Source organism: Hevea brasiliensis, chromosome 13, assembly GCF_030052815.1.
Source record: "Hevea brasiliensis isolate MT/VB/25A 57/8 chromosome 13, ASM3005281v1, whole genome shotgun sequence".
Classification (NCBI taxonomy): Eukaryota; Viridiplantae; Streptophyta; class Magnoliopsida; order Malpighiales; family Euphorbiaceae; genus Hevea; species Hevea brasiliensis.
This window is the reverse complement of record NC_079505.1, coordinates 82,950,868-82,962,224: the sequence shown is the minus strand read 5'-3', so window position 1 is coordinate 82,962,224 and position 11,357 is coordinate 82,950,868. Positions and strand designations below refer to the sequence as shown.

At 36.1% G+C, this 11,357-nt stretch overlaps 3 protein-coding genes across 7 annotated transcripts; 2 read left to right on the top strand and 1 right to left on the bottom strand.

Annotated features, from left to right (window-relative positions):
- Positions 1-220: 220 nt before the first annotated feature.
- On the top strand, positions 221-4,749 carry LOC110652144 (putative pentatricopeptide repeat-containing protein At1g64310). 5 transcript variants are annotated; one of them, XM_058132558.1, is made up of 5 exons: positions 221-2,229; positions 2,321-2,430; positions 2,698-3,329; positions 3,413-4,068; positions 4,252-4,749. In XM_058132558.1, the coding sequence occupies exon 1, from the start codon at positions 492-494 to the stop codon at positions 2,157-2,159; it is 1,668 nt and encodes a 555-aa protein (XP_057988541.1). In that variant the 5' UTR covers positions 221-491; the 3' UTR covers positions 2,160-2,229; positions 2,321-2,430; positions 2,698-3,329; positions 3,413-4,068; positions 4,252-4,749. The 5 variants fall into 5 exon arrangements, with proteins under 5 accessions (XP_057988541.1, XP_057988540.1, XP_057988539.1 ...); XM_058132557.1 differs by having other exon boundaries at positions 2,698-3,562; positions 3,656-4,068; XM_058132556.1 differs by having other exon boundaries at positions 2,698-3,871; positions 3,971-4,068.
- On the bottom strand, positions 2,377-4,624 carry LOC110652142 (disease resistance protein RPM1-like). Its single transcript, XM_021807662.2, has one exon. The coding sequence runs from the start codon at positions 4,622-4,624 to the stop codon at positions 2,570-2,572; it is 2,055 nt and encodes a 684-aa protein (XP_021663354.2). The 3' UTR covers positions 2,377-2,569.
- Positions 4,750-6,704: 1,955 nt separating the features above from the next.
- Positions 6,705-10,747, top strand: LOC131168880 (protein POOR HOMOLOGOUS SYNAPSIS 1-like). The gene is made up of 6 exons (XM_058132559.1): positions 6,705-7,050; positions 8,215-8,327; positions 8,640-8,705; positions 9,126-9,235; positions 9,367-9,563; positions 10,434-10,747. The coding sequence occupies exons 1-6, from the start codon at positions 6,837-6,839 to the stop codon at positions 10,490-10,492; spliced, it is 759 nt and encodes a 252-aa protein (XP_057988542.1). The 5' UTR covers positions 6,705-6,836; the 3' UTR covers positions 10,493-10,747.
- The last annotated feature ends 610 nt before the right edge of the window (positions 10,748-11,357 follow it).

The window sequence follows — 11,357 nt, the reverse complement described above, 5'->3', positions numbered from 1 at the left end:
CTGAAATAGTTCCAGCAGCTTATCTGCTCGGTCCGAAATTACAGATCCGAGTAATGATCGAATTTATATGAAATGAAAGTGCATACATGAAGTCCACAATACTAGGATTAAAATATATATATATTATTTAAAAATTCGGAATGTTACAGTGCTTATAGCGGTCTTGATGCTCTTATTCTTTGAGGACTAAGTTCTAGACTTCGTCTATAATCAGATGTTGAGGCCACAAGACATAAATATGCTATTTACTACCGACCAACGAGAATGAAAAATGGCCTTATAAGTGGAGAACACCAAATCAGGACCAGTATAGCTGAACAGGCCATTTTGGTTCAAAGAGGGCAGCCCACCCCAATTTGAGATCCAGTTTAATTGAAAAAAACGAAAAAATCCAGAGACACAACGATCTTGAAAGTTGAAACTGGCCGGAAACCCCATGCTAACCTTCTTTCACTTTCACTTTCTATTGCGGCAAACATGGACCCCTTGAAATGTTTATTCAATATCCCTCGCTTCTCCTGGAGCTTGCGAAGTCCCATCAAACGCTATCAATAACCAAGCAGTTACATGCTTCGATCACCAGAGCCCACCTCTCACATGACTCGTTTTATGCTACTAAAATTCTAAGATTCTACGGCTTGAACAATGACCTTCGCTCTGCTTGCAACCTGTTCGATAAAACTCCTCAACGCAGCGTATTCCTCTGGAATTCCATGATTCGAGCTTTTGCCCGAGCCCACAAATTTGATGAAGCGCTATCGCTGTATACAAAGATGCTAGGAACCCAAATCAGACCCGATAACTTTACTTATGCGTGTCTTATACGAGCGTGCCATGAAAACTTTGATCTGGATGGTTTGAGACTTGAACATGGAGGAGTAATTGTTTCTGGGTTGGCATTGGATTCTGTTTCCTGTAGTGCACTGGTGACAGCTTATTCAAAGATGGGCCTTGTTAGCGAAGCGAGCAAGGTGTTTTCCGGGGTATCTGAGCCGGATTTAGTTCTGTGGAATTCTATGATTTCTGGCTATAGTTTTTGTGAATTTTGGGCTGAAGGGTTGCGGTTGTTTAATAGGATGCGAGAGAATGGGAAGCAGCAGCCAGATGGTTACACTTTGGTTGGGATCATCTCAGGTTTAATAGATTTTAGTCAGCTGGGAATTGGCCTAGGGATTCATGGGCTGTGCTTGAAAAGTGGTTTTGATTGCAGTGCTTATGTAGGCAGTGCACTTGTAAGCATGTATTCAAGATTCAAATGCATGAATTTAGCATATGGTGTTTTTATCAGCTTATGTCAGCCTGATTTAGTTGCATGGTCTGCTCTGATAACAGGATATTCTTGGTATGGAGATCATAAGAAGGCACTGTTTTTCTATAGGAATCTATCCGTGGAAGGCAAGAAGGCAGATTCCATTTTGATTGCTAGTATATTTGTGGCTGCTGCCCATTTGGCAGATGTAAGGTCTGGTTCTGAGATACATGGTTATGTTCTTCGACATGGATTTGAATCTAACGTCATGGTTTCTTCGGCTCTTATAGATATGTATTTGAAGTGTGGTTTTGTAGGACTTGGGATTCTTGTCTTTGACAATATGTCCAACAGAAATGTTGTGTCCTATAATTCAGTAATTTCAGGTCTTGGTTTGCATGGACTTGCTGTTCAGGCTTTCAAACTATTTGAGGAGATGATAGAGACGGGGATGAAACCTGACGAATCTACATTCTCTTCCCTTCTTTGTGCATGCTGTCATAGTGGCCTTGTCAAAGATGGGCGGGAAGTTTTCAGGAGAATGATGGATGAATTTTGCATCCAACCTAAAACTGAGCATTACGTTCACATTGTAAAACTCCTAGGGATGGTAGGGGAATTGAAAGAGGCATACAATTTTATCTTGCCCTTGAAACAGCCGGTGGATTCTGGAATTTGGGGAGCACTTTTATCATGTTGTCATAGTCATAGGAGTTATGAGTTGGCAGAAATGGTATCCCAGCATCTCTTTGATAACGAGCCCAGAAAAGGTGCCTACAGAGTGATGCTTTCTAATATTTATGCAGGTGATGGGAGGTGGGATGATGTAAAGAAGATGAGAGATGATATGGACAATGTTGGAGTAAGAAAAATTCCTGGTGTCAGTTGGATTGGAGGTAGCTACAGTTAATCAATGAAATGATTGATTGTATCTCAGATTGTCGTCAAATCAGATCATGCACAGGAAGCTTTATCCAGAGGTAATGCCATTGCCCATAAATTCATAATTAATCATCGTATTCTAGGTTCTCTTTCATGCTCTCATATCTTGTTTTACATGCACTGCTCCAGTTAATGATTCGTGACAAAGGCCGCAGATAAATAACATATTCTCTCAGACCAGACTCTAATCGGAGAAAACATGATATTTGTATTTGCAAAGTAGACTCAAAACAAAGATGGTACACCCTTTTCCTTTTCTGCAAGTATGTTCTGTTTAAGTGGGATTACATTTTCCATTGATACATCTCACAGTTGGGAAATATATTTCTAATGTAATTATTTGTCTGAAAAACATAAGCCTGCCACTAGGCCATAACTTTATTGTTCAGATGTCACTTGGGTTTGGCAGCAAGGATGGGAACCTACCATTGAATTCAAAACAGACATGGTGATGAATGATATATTTGGAATGTTTCTGATCTTGTAATTTTCCTCCCCACCATCAGGTTTCAACCTTTCAGCATGTTCATCAAGCAAAGGCAGCAGATCCAACTGCTTCAAGGTAGTGATGTACTGCAAACCTTCAGGGAGCATCCTTAGACGCAAGCAGTTGTGGAAGTGGAGGTACTGTAAGCTTGGCAATGCTCCCTCTTCAAGTTCTGTCCATGCCTCAAGAACATGAGAAGCAATGCTGAGAACCTCAAGCTTTGGAAATCCACCTGCTTTGCAGAATTCTTTCCCCAACTGCTGTGCATCAAAAGCATGCCACAAGGTTAAATTTTCCAAATTGGGTAGAAGCTGTAGAACTGATGTTGGGTTCTCGGATAAATGAGAGAAACCTAGTCTTAGCTTTGTAAGATTTTCCAGTGAGCCAAGCCAGCTAGGTATCTTATCTAGGAAACCTTCAAGGCGAAGTTTCCTAAGAAGAGGTGGAGGCAAGAATGACTCCGAGAGCACAAGGTGGTTCTTGTTGTAAGTATGTTTTGCTTCTAAAGACAGGCAGAGAAGACCTTGCATCTTCATTATGGAGGTGTGTAGCTCACCAGCATTCTCTTCAGCAACGTCCATCACTCCCAGTTTTCTGAGCTGAGTGAGCTTGTCTAATTCCCCTGCGATGCTACCCCCAGCATGCACACCGGTTAGTGTCAAGAGGTTTCTTAATCTACCTATTCCCTCTGGTAGCTTCATCCCACTAACATTTATGTTCTTGAACATTTTGAGATGCCTTAATTTTACGAGACTTAAGACGTTCGGTGATAGTGTTGATAAATTCCCACACCATCTGATATCTAAAGTCTGCAGTGCTCGTAATTTACCAAGTCTTGCTGGAAGGTCATTTATGTTGCTGTGTTTCAAGCCAAGATATGTCAGGTGAATTAGGTCTCCCACTTCATCTGGTAAACTCTGGATTTTGGTGTCTTCTAGATCTAGCACCCGCAAAAACTTTGCCCATGTCAAATCCAGCCAAGTTCCTTCCAAATGATCTTGATTCCCAAACAAGAATAAAGAACGAGGTCGGAGATTGTTTAAACTGTGCCCAGTTTTCATCATGTCTGATGTTAAAACATGGCGTGCTGTATGGGGGATAGTCAAATCTGAATTGGCAAGAGTACTTACAAAATTTTCACCTATGAAATTGCGATATGGAGAAGAAACAGTGAATTTGGTTCCATGCTCCAGGTGTTCATCCTTCACTTTAAGCATTCCCTGTATGACCAGCTCATTTATGTTTTCCTCTGCTATGTCCTCCAACATATGTCCTGTTTTTTCTTGTATCAGACCTTCGGCTACCAACAACCGGATCAATCTCCCCTTGTTTATCCAGTAATTCGCGGGGAATATACAACAATATTTCAAACCAGCTTGAAGGTAGTAAGGTAAATTTCTGTATTTTAAGTTGAATGAAACCAAAGTTGATGTCTGACCTTCTTTCTGCCCGGGAACTTGTTCCCCTTCACCTTCATTCTCTTCCTTCCATCCTTCAATGGTAGTTGAACTGAATTGCATCTGACTTTCTTCCTTTCCATAAGATTGTTCCGTGTTATCTTTTTGCTCTCCAGTATCTTCTTCTGCTATGGCTGATTCTGCCATTCTGCGGATGATTTCAGCAAGTTGAGATTCTATCTTCTGTAGTTCATTACTGAAGCATTGTGTCAATGCCAACCTATCGGATCCGATTTGCTTATCCATCTGAATGATGAACTCATCAACTTGGTCGTCCATGTCATGAACCAAATCTTGAAGTTGGTTGACCCAAGTCGAAAAAGCATCATCATTTCCTCCGCTGCCCCTATCTCCCAAAAATTCCCCAATCTCCCCGAGTGAGCCTTCTATATGTTCGATTTGATCATTAAGGGCAGCGAAGGTCTGAGTCTCTTGAAGCAACAGAGATTCCAATCTCTGTAGGAAGAACTTAACCAGAGCCTCTGCCATTTCTGCTAATTTTAAAGAACAACTGGTTTTCTCAAAGGATAGAAGATAGCGGAGTATTGTGTAAAGGTTTTATACTGAAATGATTTATGGTGATTGGTCAAGGTCTTCCATTGTTCTTTGTGTTCCTTTCTGCGTGAAGTTAAAGCAGTTTCTTAGTTTATGGAGAAGACATCAATGAGCGCTATCGTTGACTTTATGATGGAAACCCCAAAGCATAATGAAACAGTGCCCTGAAGGGTCCACCACTAGGTGCATACTAGAACAAGAATTAGAGTTGCTAGTTTTGACGTAACCAAAAATGAAAAATTATTAGTTTTGAAATAGCATAGCCGAGGCAAGGGTTTTTAGTAATATTTTTAGTAATTTACTCAGACAAAAATGAGGGTTTTTTTTTTTTTTTAATTGCTTGTTATGCGGCATGATGATTGAAGTGTATAACAGATAATTCTGCGTAATTTCTTACACCGCAAGAGCCTATTTGCAGTCCAAAATTATTTTCCAATAGGAGTTTGCTAAGTGGAAAAACACAATTGTTTAAGTTTTTTTTTTTAATGCAATTGATAAAAATTAAATTAGAAACTTCACGATTTTGTAAATAACTCATGTTTACAGAGGATTGTGAAACCCTTGATGACCAATTGAAAAGTTTTGAGCAAAGTTGGTCAATCAATGGCCATACATAGCATACATGTTGGCGTCACATTTGCTCCATAATATATCTCTCATATTCATTCGATAATATATATATATATATATAATAAAATTATTGGATAAATTTTAATAATTGTCAATAAACTTATTATAACACTATAATCTTTTACCTTAAAAATGTAACAAAAAATCTCTTATAACTTTTAAATATAAAATCTCTCTAATATCTAATCATTAGTTTTTCAGCTAATCTGAATAGTTTCAGCGTGGCGTTTAGTTAGCATTTCTCTTTCTTCTCTAAAGTAATGTGTAAATTGAATATTTATCTTCTCTGTAGAGAGAATAATTTTTCACATGTAAAAGGTATAATTTTGCATTTTGCAAGAGAGAGAAAGAGAAATGCTGACTAAGTGTCACGCTAGAGCTGTTTACATAAGCATCTATCTGGAAAATTAAAAATTGAAAGCCAAAGATTTTATTGTGTAAAAATTAAAAGTTGAAGGAGTTTTATTTTACATTTTTAAGTTAAAAAATTATAGTTATAATTATATAAATTTAAGGACAATCATTAAAATTTATCCTAAAATTATTAGATATATTTAGGGTTTATTTGATTGAGTAACTTAGCTAAGAAAGTTTAAGTTTAAAATAATAGCTTTATTTAATTGTCATGATTGTTTAATTTCTCTATAAGTTAGATGGGTTGTACTTTCGTGTAGGGGAATAAATTTCCTTGCCTAACCTGAGAAAAAAAAAATCTCTAGCATCCTTTTGCTTTTAGCTTTACTCCTTTTAATTTTCTCTTTCATGATATTATTTTGTATTCAATATGTATTTATATAAATAAAAAAATTAATTAAATCTAAGAATTTTTATTTTATTTTTTTATAAAAAATTTTATTATATTTTGTTCATTATCATGCCTTAAAAAAATTATATATTGATTAGTATATAAGTAAAGTGTTTAGATAGTATATAATATGCTATATTAAATTAAATATTTTAAATATTATAGTAAGAATATTTATGTTATTTTATTAATAAATTTTTATTAATAAATTTTTATTTATCGAGAATTTAGTATACCAATTAAATAACTTTTTTGAAAATATATTTCTTGAGAAGTAAATTATTTTGAATCAAATAAGATTTTAAAATAATATTTATTCATTATTCACATAAATTTAATATTTATTCATATAACTTAAACAATTTGTATTCCACCCTAATTTGAAATCTTGCTCCATCAATAACAATAGTGAAAAATAAGTTTAAATTCCTTTGCTTCACCTATAATTTATTACTTCACATTTTTCCTTATTTTTCATGCGATATAAAAGTAATCGAGTGTAATATGTATGAATATATTCTTTAAAAAATTTATAAAAATAATAAATAAATAAATATAGCTCATGGCCATTCCTATATTTCGGTGCTAGACTGCTGGCAGCAGTAGTGTAATACTACTTTTCACCGAGGCCAAGCCCCCAAACACAGAGAGATAAACGAGAACACCATGCGGAAGTGACAAGCCGGGAGAGGAGAAGGAAACGAGACTCAAATGGCGGGAAGCGAGCAGCCTCAAAACCCAAACGAAGCAGCTCCTGAACCCATGAATAAAGACCTGTGGCAGATTCACTACTCTTGCTTCTTCAGCTTTCCTTTTTTCCCCTCAACTTGTCACATCCTTAAGCCTCTTACTTCCAGTTGCATCAAGAGAAACCCTTTTGGCAGATGGGTCTCTTATTCATCAATGGCCTTTCTGCATCTCATAAGTGATTACCGCGTTCTTGGGGTCGTCCTTATTGTCTCATTTCACGGGATAGTCTATGTGGGTATTTCTTATTTTGGCGGGCCTCTGTCATTTCATTGCATTTTCTTTTTAGATGTTGAAAATGCTAATTTGAAAATTGCAATTCTGATTACGACTAGTTTCGTGAGTGATGTTTCAAGGTTGGTGGAATTTGTGAACTATGCGTGTGCCATTATTGTGAAAAGAAAATCAAGGCAGGGTATAGTTTGCTTTCTATAAGGGATACCTTGATATTCCTTCTTTCTTCCTTTCTTTCTTTTCAATCTGCTTCTGGGAATGCTACTCAAAACTTTTCCTGATTACATTTCCAGGTTTTCCCAATCTTAATTGTTTCTAAAGGGACAAGAAAGCTAATTAGTCAATGAGATTTTGTGTGTTCCTTTGGTTTATTTTATGTTCATGTTTGAGGCCTTTGGTATTTGCTCTTAGTTTCTATTGCTTCACACTCTGAATAATTGAGAAACTTATGGCATCGTTGTGTCTCTTTTCTCCATTTTTGCCCGTGGATTGATTTTACACTATGAAATTCATGTTTTTTAAAAGATATCCCATGCTCCTCATTGGTATTTGTTAAGTTAGCGCTTTAAATATTTGCACATAATCATTTGAATTAGTTAGTTTTCATAATCTCCTATTAGTTTAGGTGTGAAAGCATTCCATCTTTGATAAATGACTCGGTTTAAGATTGAAGTTGAAATGTGCAACATGGCTCAATCTAAAGTGGTCATTCCAGGTTATGAATTTGGGGAAGTAGGCTGAAATGAAATATATATTTTTTTTTAATTATTTGTTTTATTTTCTGTGTCAGATGTGTTCGCTGGGCAAGTATTGCTGGTATGGGAGTCAGGCCATTTAATTTCTAGCCATGAGCTTGCTGTCTTTATAATTATTTGGATTAGAAGGCCTAAGAGCCAATTGCTAATTGGGAGTATGGTCTTTTCTGTAAGATCTTAAAAAGTTTCTGAGGTTATGACGAATCCTTAGATATGACAAAGAAATCCTTCACTTTGTTACTATAATGGCAATTTTTGGCACAAAGCTTGATTTACTTTATCTTGATTGTGGTGGAGAAGTTATTGGAAATCTACTGATCAGCTTGGTTGTTTTATGAATGTCTGACAGGAAGAACACCAGATTTCCAATCTGGTTTTCTCTTGGCCTCAGGTTTCATGTCTGGAGGAACGCCCAGTTAGAGGTAGCAGAGTTGTATTTTCAAGTTACAGAGATAGCTTAGGGCAGGCAAGCTTCTGAACTGCAATTCAGATTACTTGTGAAGCTAGTTTGATGCATCACTGAAATCTTGGTTTTAAGACTAAACTTTCCACTTTTCCCTAAGTTTATATAGAACACTTCCATATGCACACTAGTATTCACATGTATATATTCAAAGAACAATGAATAGATAATCCTCTGTTCTCTAGTTTTTTGCCATAAGGTGCTCTAACTGACCCCATGAACTGCATCATCCATTAGTGCAACTGGATAAGAAAAGATACTTAAGTTGTAGTTTTTATTTTGCATTTATGTTGAGCATTTATTTTTACTTTGCAGGTTCAAAAGTTTGCCATGCACTTTTCATCATCTTCTGACTCACAAACATTCATAAACTCTTTAAAGGTGTGAGTACATTTACTCATGTTCTACCTAAGTTTCTTAGGGACTGTAATATCTCTGATTTAACTGCATGAATCCTCATAGATTTAGTTGATGATCTTATATATGGAGAATAGGGAAATAAAGGAGGAGTTATCCTCTGTGCTTGTAAATATATTCTTTAAGATGATGAAGTGTTTATTCCATACAAGTACTTAGTAAAATGGGAGGCAATTGCTCTTGCACTCCCATAGTAGGGTTAGGAATGAAAAATCTTGTACTTTTGGGTAAAGCTTTTAGGACGTTGTTATGGAAATTCTTCATACCAATATAGTTTAGTTTTCCATAATGGTATTACAAAGTCGTGGCAGTTTGTATCTAAAGATATCCATGCATGAAATTTTTGCTTGCTTTGTGATGTCTTTTTTTTTGTTTCCACCCCAGGAAGGCTTGAAGGATGTCAGAAATATTGGACTTACAAATAGCAAATTTGGATTAGAAATGACATATTATTCTTCATCTGAGCATATCTTTATGAAGGCCACTCATGAGGGGTGATGAATTATTCATGTCTTTATGCATGATCATTTATTCTTTTACTGTGTCTATAAGATGATCTAAAATCACAAAAGATAACACATTGGAAGATTGTAACTGATGCTTGAAAAAAAAAAGAACTTTGCAGACCTGTTGAGATATTGAGCAATGTGAATCCTAATGGGAATTATGAACCTATAGCACAGCTCATATCAGGTCATGAAAGCATAAAACATATATGTTCCAAGGAGCCAATGCTTGCTCATGGCTTGGATGCCACTTGTGCTTCCTTACCTCCAAGCTTCATAGCTCTTCTCTTTGACTCTTGCACCCAGGCAGAAGAAGGTATGCTGATTATGTGGTTGTGAACATGACAACTCTTGGTTCGCCATATAATACATATACTATTTATAGATTCTTGCCTCAATATTGGCAACCTATATTTGTCTTATTGAATGTGTAAACGTGAAAATGCTGCAGAACCAATTAAACAACCTGATTCATTTTATCTGAACACCCAGTAAGTGCTATTTTCTCCTCTCTGTAATATGTTTGCACTGATGGTTAACCTGTTGGTATGAATCCATTTTATTACTGTCATTTGGAAATCTCTCGAAGGGGATACTTCTAGAATGGCTTTCCTTTAAACTGTTAACATTATTTTTTAGCATCTTTCTGCTAATTATGTCATTTTAGTTTTCCACCAAATATTTGCTGTTGTTTGTGTCTTTTATGTTTCTTTGGTCATATGACAGATTCTTCTTTCAACGGTTAGTTAACTTCTTCTGGTTTCTGATTTTAAACTTAAGCTCATACTTTTTTACATTATTTTTTATTTAATTTCTGAGTAGTTCTTTAATTACAAATTTGATACCTGTTTATGGTTTTGGGAATCTTGTAACATGCAATGGTTAGGAATCAATTCCTGCTATCCTTTTTGTTAGTAAATGATATGCAGTGATCTCATTCTTCGCTTGGGTGGACTGATATTTATGGGCTTTCTAATTTGTGGTCCATTATAAGAGAACTCATTCTCATTTGGAGCAAGTGTACAGAAATGCCATAGTTAATTTTCACTGACCTTGTTTATGGTGAAAATTACTCATGTAAACCAATCCAATACTCCGTCACTAGAAGCCAATGAAGTGTGGGTTAGATGTCTATCTCTAACCTTGCAATTCTGAATTCTGTTCCTGCATTTCTTGTTATCACCAGATATGTTGAGGAAACTAGAGATGGTCATTGGTGAACTGGGAGGAGACTTGGCACTGTGATGACCAATGGTTTTGCAGCAACAGCGGAAGTTAAAACTCTTATCATCTCTCATCCTTGAGCCTGCCACTTAATGTATGAACACCAGTTTTTCCTTAGGTATGGTATATGACTTGCCTTGCTGAAACACTAAACAACAGTGTTACAGCAATTTGAATGGAATACAATTTCTGATTTCGATTTGATCAAAAAATGCAATGTTACAGGTACAGCAATCTTAATAAAATACAGTTTCTCATTTCTATTTGATCATACAATGCAATTCTTGGACGTTAATTTAATTCATAATCAGTATCTGACTTTGTTATTCTTAGATGTAAAGAAATCATCTGATGGATTGATTTTTTTTTTTTTTTTTTTTGGAGAATAATCTGATGGATTTTCATGGCCTAGAGAATTAGAACTCTAGGCGTTTTAATTGGGCAGCTTTTAGGGCCGACTTCTCATGTACAATCCAATTAGTAAAATCATCCCTACTTTCAGAATCAAGGCCAAAATGGTGATGTGGTTCATGAAATATTGCTTATTCTTCTTTTTCATCATAGCTCTAAATCATGAAAAGGCCCTACGCTGTTGCTAATGCTTAATATAGTGGTGGAGCTCCTTTTTCAATAAGAATCAGAATCTTGTTAGTAGAAACACCTAATATTGAGAGCCTAAATTTGTACCTCGTCAACATTATTAGAAATCTGTGGCTGCCAATTGGCGCGGTGGGAGCGCTTTTGAACCTCTGAATTAAGAGATCAAATTGCAAGGTTGAAGTTGAAAAGCCCAAAAAAACTAACCAAAGCATGCTTTAGCCCAGTCTCATGTGATGCCAGTGAAGAGTGAACTTACTCAAGCTCATCCAAACTAGGGACCAGCTGA

What these genes read in the sequence shown, in the direction of transcription:
- LOC110652144 (XM_058132558.1), top strand. Translation starts at nt 492, where the DNA reads ATGTTTATTCAATATCCCTCGCTTCTCCTGGAGCTTGCGAAGTCCCAT.
- LOC131168880 (XM_058132559.1), top strand. Translation starts at nt 6,837, where the DNA reads ATGGCGGGAAGCGAGCAGCCTCAAAACCCAAACGAAGCAGCTCCTGAA. An exon ending in GGCCTTTCTGCATCTCATAA is followed by an intron (nt 7,051 to 8,214) that starts GTGATTACCGCG and finishes TCTGACAGGAAG; the next exon opens with AACACCAGATTTCCAATCTG. An exon ending in ACAGAGATAGCTTAGGGCAG is followed by an intron (nt 8,328 to 8,639) that starts GCAAGCTTCTGA and finishes TTTACTTTGCAG; the next exon opens with GTTCAAAAGTTTGCCATGCA.
- LOC110652142 (XM_021807662.2), bottom strand. Translation starts at nt 4,624, where the DNA reads ATGGCAGAGGCTCTGGTTAAGTTCTTCCTACAGAGATTGGAATCTCTG.